The 22,508-nt window shown below is 38.8% G+C and overlaps 1 protein-coding gene and 1 pseudogene across 1 annotated transcript in view; one reads left to right on the forward strand and one right to left on the reverse strand.

The window, feature by feature from the left end:
* Positions 1–22,508, reverse strand: part of PKP2 (plakophilin 2) — a 91,200-nt gene that overhangs the window by 51,156 nt on the left and 17,536 nt on the right. Inside the window, exon 4 of the mRNA XM_044226623.1 lies at positions 11,547–11,682. Coding sequence (XP_044082558.1) covers positions 11,547–11,682 — 136 coding nt within the window. The remainder of the gene's footprint in view (positions 1–11,546; positions 11,683–22,508) is intronic.
* Positions 15,747–15,846, forward strand: LOC122892806 (annotated as a pseudogene).

A 22,508-nucleotide genomic window follows, 5' to 3' on the forward strand; every position in this document is an offset into this window, starting at 1 on the left:
TTCAGGAAGGCAATTGGAGGTATGTATCAAAAACTGTAAAAAATATTCTCTTCCAATAACCTTCACTAGGAAAAAATTTGAAATGTATACACACATAGTTGTAACTACATTATTTATAATAGTGAAAAATTTGAAACCATAAATGTCCAACAACAGGGGAAGACTGGTTAATGACTGTCACATATCCTTATGTTGAGCTTTCCATGGGAGAGGCAGAGCAATGTTAGAATTGTCCAGTATTTTATTAGTCATTACAGTTCCCTCACCAGTCAAAGGGAGATTATTTAAGATTAGCAATCGGCATGCTAGGTATACAGTAGTCACTCAACAGTAGTAGTAGCTACTACTATCACCACTAATATGCCACCATTAATATGAGGTATGCAAAATACTGCTAATGTTAAAACAAAATGCTTATGATACAGTGTTACTGAAAAAACCATACAATATCTATATATTTCCATTTAAACACATACATAAAAAAAGAAATGAAATCAGGGTGTTTGGTAGAAATGATGGCGGTATAGGTTATGAAAGCAGCTTATTATTTTTTATTTTTTTAAACAAGCATACATTTGCACATTAAAAAAAATCAAGTCAAAAAAATCCATACAAACAAAGCTACATATTCAATTTGATCACAGCTATGTACCTATACAGATTTTAAAAGTTAGAGGACAAAACCAAAATGATAACCAGAGTGGGAATTGTGGGTATGTTTTTTTTTCTTTTTTTGTGTCTTACTTTCTCAAGTTCTAAGTAATGAATTCCTATGAGTTTATAATAAGATTCTGCAAGACAGCTATGGCAGTCAATACTCTAGTGATGAAATCTGAAACAGGCATGGAAATAGAGCCAGTTTTAGAAGGGACTGGCAGATTAAATTAAAGGGTTTGTCCTTTCTCCTACAGGCAAGCGGGGCTGCTATTGGAAATGTCTCCCTCTGTGCTGTGAGGCGACTGTATCAGAAGGGGTTAAGCCTGGGTGGCTCAGTGGGTTAAGCCTCTGTCTTCCACTCAGGTCATGATCCTAGGATCTTGGGATTGAGCCCCGCATTGGGCTCTCTGCTTAGCAGGGAGCCTACTTCCTCCTCTCTCTCTCTCTCTCTGCCTGCCTCTCTGCCCACTTGTGATCTCTGTCTGTCAATTAAATAAATAAAATCTTCAACAAAAGAAGAAGAAGAAGAAGAAGAAGAAGGAGGAGGAGGAGGAGGAGGAGGAGGAGGAGGAGGAGGAGAGGAGGAGGAGGAGAAGAATGGAAGGGAAATTAAGCATGAAGCAGCTGGATTAACAGAAAACATCTCAGAAAGGGATTAGCACAGTAGCACTGAGCGGGGAGGGAAAGATGTGGGTAGATTCAAGACACTTTAGCAGTACTAATAGGTCTTTAAAACTGCATGAATATGAGTAATGTTGAGAGGTAAGGATAAAAGAGAGTTCAAAGTCTGTGTTCAAGTTTTTGTGTCACACCACTTGGGTGAATTACCACTCACTTACATAGGAAATAATATGTTCTGATTCATTACTTCAGGGCAGGCATTGTATTATTATCTGACTGCACTGACTGCATTCTCACAATTCCTTCTAGCAGGACTATTATTTCAACTTTAAAGGTAGGAATGCCAAGACTTGGAGAGGTTAAATATCTTGCCCAAGGTCACTGAGGTAATTAGGGTGCTGGGTTCACCCTGCCCCGAGTGACTCTTGAGAGTTAACGCTCAAACCGCCAAGGGTCCTGCCTTCCAACCCAGTAGGAAAAACAAATTCAAAAGCAGGGTTAGATACTAGAGAAGAAAAGCGAAAGAAGATACTGTGTTCATTTCTTAAAATGCTGATGTTGAGTTCGGTGGGATGTCCAGCAAATGATGGACACATAGTTTGAAGACCAGGGTAGAGACAGGCTAAAGATGTGGTTAAATGATCTTTAACACATGGGAATGGAAGTCATAGGAGTGGATGAAACAGGTCAGATGATAGTGTGGAGGGAGAAAAGTCCCAGGAAGGCATCATTTAAGGGACAGACTGAAGATAAATTTTTCACAGAAGAAACCCAAAGGTGCCACAGATGTGGAAAAAGAATCAGAAGACTCTGGGCCCAAAGAAGAAAGTTTCAAAAAGTAGAAAGAGATCAACCATGCTAAATGGGTTGAGTCCTAATCAAATAAAAAAAGGATTAAAAAGTTGCCACTGGTTTTAAACATTTATGATTTAAAATTTTGATCTTTATGTGCACAATGTGATCTTTATGTGCCCACTTGTGATCTCTGTCTGTCAATTAAATAAATAAAATCTTCAACAAAAGAAGAAGAAGAAGAAGAAGAAGAGGGAGGGGAGGAGGAGGAGGAGAAGAATGGAGGAGGAGGAGAAGAATTATTTTTTTAAGATTTATTTTATTTTTTAGGAAGAGAGAGCATGTGCACACATGCATATGGGGGGAGAGGCAGAGGGGAGACTATCAAGCAGATTCCCTGCTAAGCATGCGGAGCCCAAGGTGAGGCTTGATCTCAAGATCTTTAAGATCATGATCTGAGCTGAAACCAAGAGTCAGTTGCTTAACTGAGCCACCCAGGTGCCCCTAGGATTTTCTATACACAACATAGGTCTCAAACCTACAATCCTGAGATCAAGAGTTGTATGCGCTACCAATTGAGCCAGGCAGTGTCCCTCTAATTGTCTTTTATACATAAATTCAAACACTACAGCACTGTGCTTAATATTAGCAGGATTTTTGTTTATGTTCCTGGGTTATAACATAATTCTTAAATTTTTCTACTATGCATATATATTTTAGGTTTCAGTGTGATTTTCGTGTTTCATTATTCTCAAAACCAGTGTTTGTCCTAACTTTAGAATAAGTGCCAAGAAGGCAAGCACAGCATTAATCCTGTATGTAAGTGAAATGATATTTATAATCAAACTAGTAACTTAAGAGATAGAGGAAATCTAGTCCAACTTGAGTAGCAAAAGAAAATTTCAAGTATTTCTATATTAGAAAATGAAAACATGCATAACAATGTCCAGCTTTTTAAAATTGGAAATAAAGATTTAAATATTTATCTGATTTAGTCATAGAAAGGACTAATTTTTAGCCTAATTCTCTTCACCTGTATGTATAAAGAAAGTTCATTGCTACTTAAATATATTGTTTTAAAAAAAATCCTTACTTATTCTTCCTGTGGAACAAACATATAAGCAAAGGAGCAGTGAGAAATACCTCATAATTATGTAACTTTTAAAACCAAAAAATTGGGGCACCGTAGCTCAGTCAGTTAAGTGTATGCCTTCTGCTCAGCTCAGGATCTCAGGATCCTGGGATCGAACCTCATGTCAGGCTCCCTGCTCAACAGAGAGTTGCTTCTCCTTCTCCCTCTGTGATTTCTCTTGCTATTGCTCTCTCTCAAATAAATAAACAAAATCTTAACAAAAAATAAGATAAAACCAAAAATATTCTAGATATGGAGGTAGGTTTTTTAAAGAAACACCTAAAATACAGATGCCATGAATAGAAATATTTACAGATTTGACCTCACAAGAATTTTTTAAATCCTGCATGATGAAAGATACCATGATATGCACAACACTGGATTATATATTATATTATGCATTACAGGTAAAGAACTCCTACAAATCATTAAGGAAATACAGATCTTACAAAAAAAAGTCAACAGAACCTTTTTCTCTGACTCTACTTAACTGACCTGCCAGACTACCCACATTCTCATTATTCCCTCTGTGAACCCTATGGATTCCCTGAGTACTAATAAAGCTGGTAGGTTACTGTATGTTGGGCTTTGCACTTCTATTTCTATTAGTTGAGTCACATATTTTCCAAGGATAGCTTAGGTGTGCTTCCCAATGTATTTGGGCCAACTATACTTATTACTACAATCATGTAATTTATCTATCTGTTCTAAAAATGAATGAAATATAAGTGTGAAATGAGTTCTGTCTCTCTGAAAATTGATCTCTATGCTTTGGAAAGACTAGGTAAAGGTAAACAGCTTTAAAAAGCTCTGCAATGATTTTTCGACAAAATTAATGTAAAAGACTAGGGAAAATATAAGAATCCACAAGGATTTGAACTCAGATGAATTAGGCCATTAAGTTCTCATTTCACTTCAAGAAACTAGAAATTGCAGATGATACATAACTGGCATAGTGTATGAAAGATTATGACAAACTGTGTAACTGTGTGTGGTATGTGTGTATAATTAATTTGTTTTCTCTGTAGCTTTGATTAAATGACTATTAGTCTTGATTTCAAAAAATTAGGAAAGTTTCTACCATAGTTTTTTTTTTCTTATTAGATTAACAAAACCAAACAATAAAGAATAATCTCATGATGGTGCAAGTAAATGGGCACTGGGACACAATGTTACCAGGGTGTAAATTTACACAGTTTCAGAGAGAATTTATTAGGGATTATTTATCAAAACTGATAATGACTCAACAGTGAAAAGGACTGGATTTGCCTACCTCCTGAAACAATTTTTATTTTTTTTTAAAGTTTCGATGAATACTAACAGTTTTGTTTTTAAAGACTTTTATTTATTTGACAGACAGAGATCACAAGCAGGCAGAGAGAGAGAGAGAGAGAGAGAGAGGAGGAAGCAGGGTCCCTGCTGAGCAGAGAGCCCAATGTGGGGCTTGATCCCAGGACCCTGAGATCATGACCTGAGCCAAAGGCAGGGGCTTTAAGCCACTGAGCCACCCAGACGACCCCCAAAACAATTTTTTTTTTTTTTAAAGATTCCATTTATTTATTTGACAGACAGAGATCACAAGTAGGCAGAGAGGCAGGCAGAGGGAGGGGGAGGAGGAAATAGGTTTCCTGTTGAGCAGAAAGTCCAATACGGGGCTCGATCCCAGTACCCTGGGATCATGACCTGAGCCGAAGGCAGAGGCTTAACCCACTGAGCCACCCAGGCGCCCCTCAAGCAGCTATTTTAACAGTCTTTGGTACGTTTGGAAATCTTGAGGAAGGATGGAACATGTCAGGTTCCATCCAGAGAAAGAAGATATACATTAAAAAAACAAACCCAAATGAGAATAATGGCATATGAAACACCGCAGAAGAAATGATTAGTGACTTTAGAGCATAGCAACTAAACCTATCTAAAAGGAAACATTCAGATAAAAAAACTAAAGAAAAAGCATAGAATATGGATTAGCTATGAGACAACTTTGAGCAGCCAATTAAGTATGTAACAAGTTCCCAAAGGAAGTTTCAAGTATTAATGGTTGAAAAATCCAACGAAAACTCCAAAATTGGACGAAAAGTAAAAATCTACAAATTTAAGAAACTCCATGAACTCTCAAGCACAAGAAACTTAAGGAAAACTACACCAAAGCATATTATGACCAAACTGCTCAAGAGTAGTGATAAAGAGAAAATCTTAAAAGCGTTGTGCGTGGGTGGAGAGAGAGACAGTATGTACAGAGGAACAATAAAAAGGACACATCATTTCTTGTCTGAAGCAACAGCAAGTGAGAAGACAGTGAAGCAACAACTTTCAAGTCCTGGAATAAAAAACCGTCAACCTAGGATTCTACTGCTAGTGAAAATCTCTCAGAAACAAAGACGGAATTTCTTTTCAGACCTACAAAAGCTGAAACAGTTAATCACCAGGAGACCTGCACTAGAATAAATGTTAAAGAAAATTTTTCGGGCAATGAGAAATAACGGATAACATCTACACAAAGAATTAAAGAGCACCGGAACAGCTTAGATGAAATGGACAAAGACACAAACCACCAAAGTTCACTAGGAAGAACACATAGCCCGAAAGGCCGTGTATCATAAAGAATCTGAACTCACAGTTAAGAATCTAGCTAGCTTCCTTAGTGCAGTAGGCGGTGAGTCGGTCTCATGACCGAAGGCCCTGGATACAGTCGGAAATGTTTCACAAGAAAATTTCAGATCCAGCTAGCTTCACTGGTGAATTCTACCAACTACTTAAGATAGAAATAATACCAACTACCATCAAACTTTCAGAAAATTGAAGAGGAGAGAACACTTTCCAATGTGAAGCTAGTATTATTCTCAATCCAAAACTGGACTAAGGCATTGCAAGAAAAGAAAATTACAGAACTTTATAATATAGCTGCATAATTGCTTTAATAGAATTTTAGCAAATCTAATTTTATAATAAATATAAATATAGCTGCATAATTGCTTTAATAGATTTTTAGCAAATCTAATTTTAATAAGTAACAGTACATCATGACCAAGTGGGATTTATCCCAGGAATGGGCTAGCATTTAAAAATCAAAATAATTTACAATAGCAGCAAAATTAAGATAAAAACACAGAAATATTGTAATAGGCAAATAAAACATTTGACAAATTCCAACAACGATTCCTGAGTAAAAAACTAAAACACAAACTCTGTAAAATCAGGGATAAAGGTATTCTTCAACTTAAATGGTGATTTATGAAAACCCTATAGCTAACATCATACTCAACGATTAAAAGCTAAAAGCTTTTCTTCTGAAGATCAGGAACAAAAGAAGGATGTCCATTCTGAACACTTTTATCCTAAATAGTATTGAAGTCCTAGCTGGTGCAATTAGGTAAGAAAAAGAAATAAGCAGCATCCAAATTAGCAAGGAAAAAGTAAAACTATCACTATTTTCAGACGACATATTATACAGAAAGCCTTAAAGACTCCAAAATCTCTCCTAGAACTAATCAATGAATCCGGTAAAGTTGTAAGGTATAATATGCAAAAATTCGTCACATTTCTGTATACCAATAATAAACTATCAGAATTAAGAAAAGGAACCCATTTACAATTGCATAAAAAAATACCTAGGAATAAATTTAACCAAGGAGAAGAAAGACCTGTACCCTAAAAATTATAGGATACTGATGAAAGAAACTGAAGACACAAATAAATGGCAAGATATTCCATGCTTATTGATTAGAAAAATTAATAGTTAAAATGCCCACACTACCCAAAGCAATCTATAGATTCCATGTAATTCGTACCAAAATTCCAATGGTATTTTTCACAAAAATAGAACATACAATACTAAAATGTATATGGAACCACAAAAAGACCCTGATTAGCCAAATTGATCATAAGAAGAATAAAACTGGAGGCATCATGTTTCCTGATTTCAAAACTATATTAAGAAGCCATAGTAGTACAAAAGAGTATATTGGCATAAAAAGATGCACAGATCAATGGAACAGAATAAACACTCTAGAAAAAAACCCCAAGCATATATGGTCAATTAATTTAGAACAAAAAAGCTGAGAATACACAATGGGAAAAGGAGAGTCTCTTCAACAAATGGTGTTGGGAAAACAGGACAGCCACATGCAAAAAAAAAAAAAGAAAGAAAGAAAGAAAGAAAGAAACTGGACCACTACCTTTCACCATACACAAAAATTAATTCAAAATGGATTAAATCTTTAATATGAGACCTGAAACCATAAAACTCCTAGAAGAAAACATAGGCAGTAAGCTCTATGCTAGCAGTCTTTTATATGACACCAAAAGAAAAGGCAACAAAAGCAAAAATAAACAAGTGGGACAGATCAAATACCAAAGGAAACCATCACAAAATGAAAAGGGGAGCCTACAGAATGGGAGAAAATATTTGCAAATCATACATCTGATAAAGGGTTAATAATCAAAATATATAAAGAACTCAGATGACTCAATAGCAAACACAACAATCCAATTAAAAGTGGGAAAAGGATTTGAACAGGTATTTTACCAAAGAAGACATACAGATGGCTGACATACAGAGAAGGTGTTCGGCATTCCTAATCATCAGGGAAATGCAAATCAAAACCACAGTGAGATCTCATATCACACCTGTCAGAATGGCTATTACCAAAAAGACAAGAAATAACAAGTATTGGCAAGGATGTGGCAAAAAGGGAACTCTTTTGCATTGTTGGTGGCAATGTAAATTGGTACAAGCACTCTGAAAACATTATGGAGTTTCCTCAAAACGTTAAAAACAGAACTACCTTAGGACTCAGTAATTCTACTTCTGGGTATTTATCAGAAGGAAATGAAAACACTAACTCAAAAAGATAAACTCCCATGTTTACTACAGCCTTATTTACAAGACCCAAGACATGGAAGCAACCTAAATATCCACTGATGGATGAATGGATAAGTTAAATGTGGTATATATACACAACGGACTACTATGCCGTCATAAATCAGAAGGAAATCCTGTTATTTGCAGCAACATGGATGGCTCTCGTTCTCCTTCCCTCTCCCTTCCCCTCTGTCCCTTCCCCCATAGCATTATGCTGAGTGAAAAAGACAGTGAGAAAATACTATACAATCTCACTTATATGTGGAATCTAAAAACAACAAACCCACAAAAACCAAAATCAAAGATACAGAGAACAGACTGGTGGTTGCCAGAGATGGGGGGTTTGGCATTAGTGAAATGGATGAGGGTCGTCAAAAGGTACATACTTCCAGTTATAAAACAAGTTAAGAAGATGTAATGCTCATCATGATGATAGTTATTAATACTGTACTGTATATTTCAAATTGCTAAAAGAGTAGAACTTAAAAGTTCTCATAATAAGAAAAAGAATTTATGACTGGTATGGATGGTAGCTAGACTTGTAATCATTGCATTATATATATATATATATATATATATATATATATATATAAATATCATGTTGTACACCTGAAAATAATGTTTATCTATATTATTATGAATATAACTCAATTGTAACTCTAAAAAAGCAGGAAAAAGGTGTTAAAAATACTAGAATATAAAACTTCTTTCCTTCCAAAAAGAACTATATAAACATCCCCAGATTAAATTCCTAAACACAAACAAAAACAAAAAAAAACTTACAGGTTGCACCATATTGAATAGTGAAAGAACAACCAAATGCTTCCCCCTATGATCAAGAACAGAATATATCCACTCTTTTTTTTTTTTTAAATATAGCATTAGAGGTTCTAGCCAATACAATAAGAAAATAAAAAGAAATATAAGTTATCCAGATTGAAAAGGAAGAAACAAAACTCTCTTTATTAGCAGATGGCATGTTCTATGTAGAAAATCTGATGAGTCTACAAATATTCTACTACAGCTGAGAGTGAATTTAGTAATACTGTAGTAAAACTATAAAATACAGCTGAAAGCAATTAAAGAAGACCAAAATAAATGGTGAAATATACCATGGTCATGGGTCAGAAGACTCAATATTGTTTAGATGAAAATTTTACATATATTAATCTATGGATTCAATGCAGTCTCAAACCAAATCCCAGCAATTTTTTTCATAAAGAAATAGATTCTAAGGGCGCCTGGGTGGCTCAGTGTGTTAAGCCTCTGTCTTCAGCTCAGGTCATGGTCTCAGGGTCCTGGATCAAGCTCCACACTGGGCTCTCTGCTTGGCAGACAGCCTGCTTCCCCCTCTCTTTCTGCCTCTCTGCCCACTTGTGATCTCTCGCTCTCTGTCAAATAAATAAATAAAATGTTAAAAAAAAAATAGATTCTAAAATTCATGGAATGGCAAAAGACCTACAATAGCCATAATCACTTGAAAAAGAACAAAGTCAGAGGACTAACACTAGCAATCTTCAATATAAAACTATATTACTATATAATACTATAGTAATATATAAAACTAGAGTAATCAAGACAGCATGAGATTAGCATGAAGATAGACCAATAAGGGACGCCTGGGTGGCTCAGTTGCTTAAGCGGCTCCTTTCGGCTCAGGTCATGATCCCAGCGTTCTGGGATGGAGTCCCACATCGGGCTCCTTGCTTGGTGGGGAGCCTGCTTCTCCCTCCGCCTCTGTTGCCACTCTGCCTGCCTGTGCTCGCGCACTCTCTCTCTCTCTGGCAAATAAATAAATAAAATCTTTAAAAAAAAAAAAAAGATAGGGCGCCTGGGTGGCTCAGTGGGTTAAACCGCTGCCTTCGGCTCAGGTCATGATCTCAGGGTCCTGGGATCGAGTCCCGCATCGGGCCCTCTGCTCAGCAGGGAGCCCGCTTCCCTCTCTCTCTCTCTCTGCCTGCCTCTCCATCTACTTGTGATTTCTCTCTGTCAAATAAATAAATAAAATCTTTAAAAAAAAAAAAAAAAAGATAGACCAATAATAGATCAATGAAATAGAACACACAGCGCAGAAACGGACTCACATATATGTGATCGTTTCCTTTTCAACAAAGGCACAAATACAGCTTAGACCCAAAATAATAGTCTTTTCAACAAATGGTGCCTACACAATTGTGCATATATATATATATCTCCATATGCATATTTATATGTATAAATATATTTATATCTTTTAAAAGAAACATCTTGCAATGTATACAAAAATTCATGCCAAATGGATCTTAGACCAACTATGAAATCTGACACTTACAAAACTTCTAGAAGAAGAGACTATCTTTGTGACCTTAGAGTGAGTGACCAGAAAGATCTCTTGGATATACCATGAAAAGCACAATCCATAAAGGAAAAAATTCATAATTAGACTCCATCAAAATTAAAAACTGTTAAAAGAATGAAAAGAATAAAATACAACTGGGAGAAAGTATTCTCAAATCACGTATCGAAAATCTTAAAGAACGAAGTAGGGTTAATAGATGCCAAACATTTCCAAGATACAGGGTTAAAGAAAAACAAAGTGCAGTGTACTAAACATAATCTGCTACCTTTTGCAATTTGTTTTAAACAAAAAAGGATAGCGAACCAACCCATCCAATAATTGTTTCTATATGCATAGAATATCTCTGGAAAGAGACCCAAAAGTGATGAGTAAAGTATGTAGTGAAAACTGCTTCCCTTTGGTGTGGAAGGGAAACAGTTTTCACTACATACTTTTTCGAAATACGATTTTTTTCCTACACAAATGTACCACTTTTCAACAAACATAAAATGACCTATTGATTCCATCTTTGTGAGTTCTGTCCTATAGAACACTTAAGCCAGGGTGCCTGGGTGGCTCAGTCAATTAAGTGTCTGGCTTCTGATTTTGGCTCAGGTCATGACCTTAGGTGGTGAGATTGAGCCCCATATCGGGCTCCGTGCTCAGTGCAGAGTCCACTTGAGATTCGTTCTCCTTCCCTCTCCCTTCCCCTCTGTCCCTTCCCCCATTCGCATGCATACACTCTCTCTTTCTCCCTCTAAAATAAATAAAATCTTCTTTAAAAAAGTCCCAAGACTTTTATTTTATTAATTTGTTATTTAAAATTGACCTATAATTGATGTATAACTCAGTAAAGATTTTTTAAAATTTATTTATTGAAAGATTTTATTTATTTATTTGAGAGAAAGCAAGAGTGAAAGAGATCATGGAGGGAGAGAGAGAAAGAGAGACACAGACTTCCACTGAGCAGGGAGCCCAATGTGGGGCTCGATCCCAGGACCTCTGTGATCATGACCTGAGCCACAGGTGGACACTTAACCAACTGACCCAACTAGGTGTCCCAAGATTTTTTAAAATTTAAATAAATGATTGGTTTCAGTTTGCATGGCCCCTGTAATAGATGTAAAAGCATGGCACTTTTAAACTGAACTTAAGGTGACACTCACCCTTTTCCGGGCTTCAGATTTCTGGAAGCACTCGTGCTGTATGAAAGTAGCTGCAGCAGAAATTCTGGGTGGCAGTGTGTGGTCTGCGTCGAGCATACTCACTGCTCGCTCCAGAGTCATCTCCATGTCTGCATTCCTAGACAAACAGTCACAGAGTCAGCGGAATTCCAGACCTGCTCCCTCCTGCCTCCCAGCCCGATATCCAGAAATGATTTGGCTTATATCCCAAAGCACATAGAACATCTGAGCCTTGGCTTCTCTTCACCCAAAAGAAAGATAAGCACCTGAGATCAGAAGGTACAAGAAGCTAGCAGTAGAAATATTCCCGGTCATACTAACCTCTGAAAAGAATGAAACTGAACTCTGTTTAAAATAAGTAATATGGGGGCGCCTGGGTGGCTCAGTGGGTTAAAGCCTCTGCCTTTGGCTCAGGTCATGATCCCAGGGTCCTGGGATCGAGCCCTGCATCAGGCTCTCTGCTCCTCGGGGAGCCTGCTTCCTCCCCTCTCTACCTGCCTCTCTGCCTACATGTGATCTTTGTCTGTCAAATAAATAAATAAAATCTTTTAATAAATAAATAAATAAATAAAATAAGTAATATGTAGTATGATAACCGCATGTTAAAAGGCCACTTTACAGGCATAATAAGAGGTACCCGGGTGGCTCAGTCAGTGGAGCCACTTAAAAAGGTAGGTAAGTAAGTAAGTAAATAAACAAATAAATAAAGGCACAATAAGACTTCACATGGAATTTAAAATAAATTTGATCTTAAAAATTAAAAATATTTCTACCATGGTAATGTTATACTCGTGGATGAAACACCTTCCCTCAATAATCATTAGATTTTTCTCAGATCTGTTCAGAATCAGTTATTTTACCTGAAAATGAGTTTTAAAATGAACATTCAGTAAGTTTTCTAACAAATGAAACACTATGTAAAGAGTACCAGGAAAACTGAGTCTGTTTTATTCAAATAAGTCATGCTGATGTGACCGAATCCATTAGGAAAAGTAATGATTAAACATAATTATAATGTGCTTTTTCTTAAAGAAAACAATTTCTGTCACCATTGCTTTGCCATTGCCATGACATTTGGTGTATGTCTATCTAGTAAGATACTTTTGTCCTTTACTAATTGCAGGTATTTATAGTGATGATGAAATCTGATGTAGTTTGACACAAGAGAGAATAACTGATAGAGGACAAATAAAATTGCCGTTTGTAAAACAATAATTCCCAAATGCCTCATCAAACTGGTTTTTTCTCCCCTTTTATTTCTGCCTGGAGGGGAACTACGTTAGGCAACCTGTTACCATTGTGGATGTTAACACATTCATGCTTCCTCAAGCACTGACTCAGAGAAAGCAGACTCAGGATGTCAACATCTTAGAATTGCAGCTAAAGATGTGCCTTAAAGGTATCCTAGGACTTTGGCTTCAAAGAGTTAAACCTGATTCATTCCTGGTGATAGAGAACAAAAGGATAGCTTGGCAGGGCGTTTTCCAGTATTTGCTAACCAGCACAAAGAGTACAGGCATACCATGTCTTATTGTACCTGGTACCTTACTCTACGAAGCTTTGCAATACTGCTTTTTCTTTTTTTAAATATGAAGGTTGTGGCAACCTTGCGTCAAGCATGCCTATCAGTGCCATTTTCCCACAGCATTTTCTAACCTGATGTCTCTGTGTCACATTTTGTAATTCTCATAATGTTTCAAATTTTTGCTATGATGATTGGTGATCAATGATATTTGATGTTACTACTCTATTTATTTGGGTGGAGATGCCATGAACCACACCCACATAAGATGGTGAAATTGACTAATAAATGCGTGTGTTCTGACTGTTCCACTAACTGGCTGTTTACCCATCTCTCTCCTTCTCCTTATGGCCTCCATGTTCCCTGATACACAGATTGAAATTAGGCCAGTTAATAATCCTACAATGACCTCTAAGTATTTGAGTGAAAGGAAGATTTGCACGTCTCTCACTTTAAATCAAAAGCTAGAAATTATTAAGTTCAGTGAGGAAGGCACGTTGAAAGCCAAGAAAGGCTGATAGCCAGGCCTCTTGCACCAAACAGTTGGCCCAATTGTGAACGCAAAGGAAAAGTTTCTAAGGAAATAGAAAGTTCACTCTAGTGAACACACAAATGCTAAGAGTGAAACAGCCAGGACGCCTGGGTGACTCACTGGGTTAAGCGTCTGATCATGATCCTGGGGTCCTGGGGTTGAGTCCACAGAATGGGGCTCCACACTCAACGGGGAGTCTGCTGTTCCCTCGCTCTCTGTCCTTCTCCCCAGCCAGCTCCCACCCCGTCACCGCCTCCTGCTCGTGCTTGGTCTCTAGCTTGCTCTCTCTCTCAAGTAAATAAATAAAATCTTAAAAAAAAAAAAAAGTGAAACAACCTTATTGCTGATATGGAGAAAGTTTCAGTGGTTTAGAAAGATGATCAAACCAGCTATAATATTCCCTTAAGCCAAAGCCAAAATCACAGCAGGGCCCAGACTCTCCTCAACCATGTGAGGTCTGAGAGAAGTGAGGAAGCTGCAGAAGAAAATTGTGAAGCTAACAGTTCATAATGTTTAAGGGAAGAAGCTGCTTCCATAACATAGAAGTGCAAGGTGAAGCACCTTTAAAAAAAAAACTTATTTGAGAGAGAAAGTGCATGCAGGGTGGGATGGAAGGGCAAAGATGGGGAGAGAAAGTCTTAAACAAACCGCTCACTGAGGGCAGAGCCTAAGTGTGCTTAATCTCCCAACCCTACAATCAGGACCTGAGCCGAAATCAATAGTTAGATGCTGGGCGCCTGGGTGGCTCAGTGGGTTAAGCTGCTGCCTTCGGCTCAGGTCATGATCTCAGGGTCCTGGGATCAAGTCCCGCATCGGGCTCTCTGCTCAGCGGGGAGTCTGCTTCCTCCTCTCTCTCTGCCTGCCTCTCTGCCTACTTGTGATCTCTGTCTGTCAAATAAATAAATAAAATCTTTAAAAAAAAAAAAAAAAGAGTTGGATGCTTAACTGACTGCACCACTCAGGCGTCCCTCAAGGTGAAGCACTTTTATTTTTTTTTATTTTTTTATTTTTTAAAGATTTTATTTATTTATTTGAGAGAGAGAGACAGTGAGAGAGAGCATGAGCGAGGAGAAGGTCAGAGAGCAAAGCAGACTCCCCATGGAGCTGGGAGCCCGATGTGGGACTCGATCCCGGGACTCCAGGACCACGCCCTGAGCCGAAGGCAGTCGTCCAACCAACTGCGCCACCCAGGCGTCCCGGTGAAGCACTTTTAAAGAGATCTATATATCTATAGATATATATCTACATATCTATAGATAGATCTACATATCTATCTATATATCTACATATCTACACATCTATACATAGATACATATGTATCTATAGAAATATACATATATATCTATATATATTTTTAAAAATTTGTTTTATTTTTATTAGAGAGAGTGCATGCAAGTTGGGAAGGAGGGGGAAGAGAGAGAGAGTGAATCTCAAGTAGAGTGCACACCTAGCGTGAAGCATGATACAGGGTTTGATCTTATGACCCTGAGATAGTGACCTGAGCCAAAATCCGGAGTCAGGTGCTCAACCGACTGAGTCACCCATGCACCCCTAGGTGAAGTACTTTGTAGAAGCTACAGCAAGTTATCCAGAAGATCTTGCTAAGATCATTAATGAAGGTGGCTACACTAAACAACAGATTTGCAATGTAGACCAAGCAGCTTTATATTAGAAGAAGATGCCATCTAGGACTCTCACAAGTAGAGAGGAGAAGCTAATGCCTGGCCTCAAAAAAAAAGCTCTTTTGTTAGAGGCTATTGCAGCTGGGACTCTAAGTTGAAGCCAATGCTCACTGACCATTTCCAAAACCCTAGGGCTCTTAAGAATTAGGCTAAATCTACTTTGCCTGTGCTCTATCGAGGGAACAACAAACCCTGGATGACAGCACATTTGTTTGCAACATGGTTTACTGAATATTTAGCCAAGTGTTGAGACCCACTCCTCGGAAGAAAAAGATACCTATCAAAATATTACTGTTCGTTGACAGTGCACCTGGTCACCAAGAAATCAGATGGAGACATACGACGAAATCAAAGTTGTTCTTAGGCTTACTATCACAATATCCATCCTGCAGCCCATGGATCAACGAGTAATTCTGACTTTCAAGTCTTACTATTTAAGAAATACATTGCTTTGGCAGTACATGTACTAAAATTGGAACCACACAGAGATTAGCATCGCCTCTGTGCAAGGACGACACGTAAATTCATGAAGCGATTTACAGTTTTTAGAAGTCGGTAATAAAAGGCCCAGCAGAAGTATAGTCGATGATACTGTAATAGCGTTGTCTGGTGACAGATGGCAGCTACACTTGTGATGAGCATAGCATAATGTATAAACTTGTGGAATCAATGTTATATACCTGAAAAATAAGGTAACATTGTGCATCGACTACACACAGTCAATTTAAAAAAAATTAAAAAAAAAAATCGATTGCACAAGGCTATACCTTCCTTAGATAGTAATTCCTCTGATGGATTTGGACAAAGTGAATTGAAAAACTTCTAGAAAGGATTCACCATTTTGGGTGCCACACAATAGCAGTCCTGATTCAACGTGCCTGGCTGGCTCAGTTCAAAGAGCAAGCGACTCTTGATCTCGGGATCATGAGTTTGAGCCTCACATTGGGTGTAGAGATTATGTGAATTAATAAAACTAAACTAAACTGAACTAAAATAAAATAAAAAGCATCCTGATTGACAGGAAGAGGTCAAATATCAACATTAACAGAAGGTAGGAAAAAGTTGATTTCAACCCTCATGGTGACTTTGAGGGATTCAGGACTTCAGGAGAGGAAGCAGCTGCAGCTGTGGTGGAAACAGCCAGAGAACTAGAATTAGAAGGGGAGCCTGAAGCTGGGACTGAATTGCTGCATTCTCCTGATAAAACTTTAATGCAAGAGCAGTTGCTTCATATGGATGAGCAAAGAAAATGGTTCCTTGCGATGGAATCTACTGCTGGTGAAGAGGCTGTGAAGATTGTAAAAATGACAACAAAGGGGTTGGAATATTGTATCAACTTGGTTGATAAAGAAGCCACAGGGTTTGGGAGATTTGCTTCCAAAACTGAAAGAAGTTCTCCTGTGAGTAAAATGCTATCAAACAGCGTCACATGCTAAACCGAAATCATTCATGAAAGGAAAAGTCAATCAATAGGGCAAACTTCATTGTCTTATTTTAAGAAACTGTCACACCCCAACCTTCAGCAACCACCACTCTGATCAGTCAGAAGCCACCAACAATAAGGTAAGACCCTCCACCAGGACAAAGAGAACCGCTCTTGGAATGCTCAGATGATGGCTAGCATTTTTTAGCAATGAAGTATTTTTAAATTAAGGTATGTACATTGTTGTTTTAGACATAATGCTATTGCATATTTAATAGATTACAGTGTAAGCAGAACTTTTATGTCCACTGGGAAAACAAAACATCCATATTGGACCCACTTTACAACAATATTCACTCTACGTTGGCCGTCTGGAAACTAACCCACCATACCTTTGACGTATGCTTATAAATTCCCTCTTATAGCAGGCTAACTCACTAATCCATGTGTAGATATGAGTTTATGTATGTGTAGTGCTTTATGGTGTGTTTGTGTGTGGTGGACGTGACACAGGTGAGAAGGGAAGAGTAATGGGACCCAGGACTAAAAACCAATACCCAGTGCTTCCAATACACATGTTCAAACATACCAATGTCCCCTCATGAGTATGAAGGTATTAAGAATGAAGCAGAACAGTTGGGGCATCTGTACTGAGAATTATATAATGATCTCCTGTTTTAAAGTTGTGCCTCAGGAATCAACTTAATGGGTAAAAAATGTAGGCTATTACTATTTGAGTCATTTTTATTTAGTATAAACACAGCTTTTAAAAGAGATGAAGGGGTGCCTGGGTGGCTCAGTCGGTTAAGCGGTTAAGGGTCTGCTTTCAGCTCAGGTCATGATCTCAGGGTCCTGGGACAAGTCACAAGTCACATGTTGGGCTCCTGGTTCAGCAGGGAGTCTGCTCCTCCCTCTTCCCCCCCACTTGCACCTGCTCTCTCTCAAATATATTAATTGTTTTTTTAAAAAATAAATAAAAAAGAGATGGAAATATTCTACATGCATGGACTCCAATGCCTTTACAGAAACGTCAAAACTCTAACATTCCCCATCTCGTGGGAATTTTAAGTGTTTACACCCTTGAACGCTACACGTGTTTTAACTGATGGAGGATCACTTATGAGAATAATAGCCTTTTGTTCGATGCAGGTATTTTTGGTTTGTTTTTGTTTTGTTTTTTTAAGAGTAAGCCTCTAATCCACTTCGTAAGTCACACACGTCTCAGGGAAGTTTGCATTTCCCAACACTGTAATGGCCACAGATAATTCCATTACTCTAATCCTTTATTCTCCTGAATATGATTCACAAAGAGCTCTGCATCCACAGCTCGTCAACCCAGTGCTACTTCACTTTATCATTAAAAACGACTCTCACACTGAAGGAAGACTTCCTCTTTAAGAAGGTCGGCTACAGCCATGAGGGCGTCGATTCTGTGTTCACCGTCTGTGAAGTCCAGCTCTGTAACACGGCCTGCATTCTGATCCCAGTCTGCCTCCATCTCTGTGCCACCTTCACCCCTCCCTTCCCCTCTGTCTGCCTACCCCATCCGCCAACCATATCGAGCTTTCTTCCTTCTCTAAACACTGTGTGCCTCCTCACAAGCTGCTCTGATTTTTCTAGAAAGCCCATCGTTCTACCTCGTTCTTATCCATTCTTCATGACTCAGTTCCAATATCCACAGCTCTGAAATCTTTCCTGTGTCCCCATCCCCAGCTAGATCTTTTCCGAATTTCCTCCTCAATACTCATTCCTCCCCTCCTTCCCTCTCTCTTTCTCTTCCTCCCTCTTTCCTACTTCCCTTTCCACTCAATCACAAAACACTTCTTGAAGCCTGTGGAAATGTGGCTCATGAGATGGCGCTGGGAGGTGGGTGGGGGTGGAGAGTAGGGGGAGACTCTGCCCTGGGCCCCATTATTGCCCGAACACATTCTCCAGAACAGAGTCTTTTTTAACCATTTTAGATAATATAAAATGATTTCAATGTAAGTGAAAAATTCAAGGGGAAGCAGTGTAAAATATCTTTGGTCAGAATAGGAGATGATATAGGAAAAAAAAATAAAAACATGGTACTTTTTTGTCTGTGCAATCCTTCAGCAACCAGCATTCTTGCTGACTAACAATGCAGCCCTGCCCCAGGCTGGTTCCAAGATATTACATACATTAATAGGGCTACACCTCGGAGGGCCTAACCAATATGACATGATAAATGGAAAGCTCCTGGGTGATGTCAGATGCTCAGGAAATACAAATTCCACCCCATCACAAAGGTTTAAGTGTGATGAAAGTACTGCTTTGGGAATGTGCCTCTGGTGTAGGTATAGGTTCCTCGAGACTGTTTTGAGGGGAATTAGAAGAGTCTTAGCTGAAGCAATAAAGCCTTGAACTGGACCATTAAAAATGGAAATGGAAAATAAGATATAGTTGAAAGATACCTGAAGAATCAAAGAACTTAAAAACATTGGTAATTAAGAGGATATGGAAGGTTTTTTTTTGCTCTGTGCTGCTCTATATCATGAACTTGACTGGTAATCCTACTAGGGATCCAACCTCTCTCCACAAGCTCCATCTACTAATCTTAGAGTACAATGCTCTTTTGTTCTCCGAATTCCCATAAGCTAGCACCTGATGATGTCTCTTATTTTCTTTTGCACTGATCCTGTCCTAAACCTTCATATAGTCCATTCCATTTTCTATCTCTTGCAGTGCTAGGTATGCTGGAGGAGTCTGACATGCATTTGCTGAACCACCACTCCCCGACAGGTACAAAAATTGTATTTTTAGAAAAATAGATCTGGAACATTTCACTTGGTAATTTCTTAAACCTTTTTCACCAGTCTGATTTAGATCAGATATTGAATCTCTTTTCACTCCAATGGCTTGGTTTTCAGCTGCCTTAGTAAATGTCTGACCAGCCATTCTTCTTTTGGAAAGAAAGATCCATTATTTAATACCTTATGTTACTATGTAGGTCTATAATTGTACCTGCCTACTCTGTAGGAATGTTCTACATACATGGAAGAACTCTTGTTTACATGTAGGACTTTTACCAGACATTTAAAAAAAAAAAAGTAGATTCCAAAAACAGGGACTAGATAGGTTTGAAAGGTTTGATATGGGAGAGAATGCAGGGCAAAGGAGAACATGGGGTCCTAGAGCCAGGACTCTCAGGAGATGGCCCTGGGAGCCAAACTGCCACGGGGCACACCTCGGAAGGAAGAGATGCAGACAAGGCGTCAGGCAGAGATGCCACCTTGAGGACTTACTTTCCTATTATTGGATATACCCTCTTTTCCTTTTACACAGAGAGAAAATTTTCAAGAAGAGTTCACTTTTATGAATTCTGGTCTTCAGGATAGCAACTTTGGGAATCGTTAAGAATAGATTTCTTACCCTTTATTTCAAGTTTCTTTACCCTCAGGTGTTCCTTCTATTCTTTGATAATTTAGTCTAATAAAATCTGCCCTGTCCATTAAAACAATAACCCAAAAATAGCATAGTTAATACTTCTTCTAGAATCTGAGCAACAAAATAACTTAGATGGCAAAAAAACACAGATTTTATGTTTCATTACTTCCTTCCTTCTTTCATTCTCTCACCATGCACTTATTTAGTGCCTATAATGGGTCTGCCTCTGTTTTAGGGTACTAAGAATACAAATATAAGACATTCTCAAAAAGTTCAAAGTCTAGAGGAAAAGCTGTATGACATGAATAACCACAATGTATTATTCTGCACCCACACAGTGCTGCTATCTGGGGCACCCAGATTACAAGGGGAGTGATCAGGAAATAGGCAGGATCTGAGTTACATCCAGAACCATAAGGAGCCAGGCAAAACCAGAGCTACTGTGGATAATGAGAGACAGACAGAGACAGATGGATATAGATAGATGGAAAAAAGGAAAGGAGAAAGGGAGAAAGGAAATACACGAATGAATATCTATTAAGTGAAGAGGTTCCAAGTGGCCTGTTTGTGTAGGGGTGTGGGGGGACGGTGGTGAGAAAGGGTGGAGGGGAGTAGGATTGGAGTGATAAGAAGAGGTGAAAACGCAGGATTAGGCCATGTGTGCCATCCTAGAAAGTACAAAAACTTGGTGGACTTATGGAAAGGTTACAATCGAGGCAGAGAAAGAATCAGATTTGGTAAGATCATTCTAATGGTCAGAGCAAGACCAGAGGTACAGAGATGTGTGCAATGGAGATGGACAGAGGGGTAAAAAGTTAAGGCCCGTTGGGGAAGTTGCAATACAATGTGGGACTTGGGGGGATTGAAAATAAGCACAACTTACAGGTTTGTAAGGGACAGGACTTCAGTTCGAGGAGATGGTCAGGAGTAAACAGTAGGGAGGAGCTAATACATTAGGTTTTGAGAAGAGTTTGGGATGCCCAAGAGGTTGCTAGAAATATATGCAGATCTCGATAGAGTTCAGGATAGAGGACAGTTCTGAAGAAGAAACTTGGGGAATCACGAAGATATGAGTGTAGTAAACGGGCCTCCTTGAAAGAGTGCCCAGGCTTGGAGAAGGGTTACCAAAGGCGACCTGTCTGAGCATGCAGAAAAGGAGCACACGGAGAAGACCGAGACAGCTTGAGAGGGAAGTGGAAAACCGGAAGAGGCTGGTGCCCTGGAAACCGAGAGAAGAGAGAACTTCACAGAGAGTGCTGTCAAATCTGTCCAAAGGCTGAGTAACATGAGGACGGAATAAATATCTGCTTCGGATGTAGCAAAAAGGCAGTCATCGGTCCCTTTGTGAGGACAACACTTCCACAAAATGGTGGGGATGGAAGCCAAAGTACAGCAGAGTGATGAGAGACTGGGGAGTGGGAGGGTGCCTCAAGAAGCACGGGGGCACGGAGATGGAGGAAGAGAAGAATGCCAGTTGTCAGAGGATGTGGCATCAGAGTTCCGTTCCTGCTAAACTCACTTTGTGAAAATCGTGCCAAGCACAAATCCTAGAATGTAGCAGGCATTTAATAAATTTTAAATTATCCACTTAAAGGCCTTCTTCCATAAATAATGACCTCATACATTTTCTTCTTTATAAGTATGTCCACAGTGACAAAGATCTGCATTCTATAAGAACTGTGAGAAGTCTCAGGCTCAGTTTTGTTTTATAAAAACTATTTCCTGGAGTACCTCAGTGGCTCAGTCAGTTAAGCATCTGACTCCTGATATCAGCTCAGGTCATGACCTCAGGTTTGTGAGGTCAAGCCCTATCCCACCACCCTCGCATCCCAATCAGGCTCTGTGCTCACCAGGAAGTCTGTTTGAGATTCTCTGTCTCCTGCTCCCTCTGCCACTATCCTCCCTCACACTGCCTGGATGCCCCCTCTTTCTCTCTCAAATAAACAAATCTTTAACAATTTCCTGCTTCAGGATTAGATGATCCTATCATCTTTTATCACCAGTGTCTGAGCAATCAATGAGCAGACAGCACAAAGTCACTTAAAGGGATGATAAGCAGTAACAACTTCCATTAAGCAACTTTAGAAATAAAACAAAAGTCATGTATTTACTGTTTTACCATAACAATACTACATCATTATTTCTGGAGTTACTGATTTAATAATCAATTTCTCAACCTTTCTCGTAGTAACTTCCTCAGTTCATGAAATTTGTACTCCAGCATTAAACCTGAGTAAGACTGGGGCGCCTGGGTGGCTCAGTGGGTTGAAGCCTCTGCCTATGGCTCAGGTCATGATCTCAGGGTCCTGGGTTCGAGCCCTGCATTGGGCTCTCTGCTCGGCAGGGAGCCTGCTTCCTTCTCTCTCTCTCTCTCTGCCTA

Source organism: Neovison vison, chromosome 12 (genome assembly GCF_020171115.1).
Source record: "Neovison vison isolate M4711 chromosome 12, ASM_NN_V1, whole genome shotgun sequence".
Classification (NCBI taxonomy): domain Eukaryota; kingdom Metazoa; phylum Chordata; class Mammalia; order Carnivora; family Mustelidae; genus Neogale; species Neogale vison.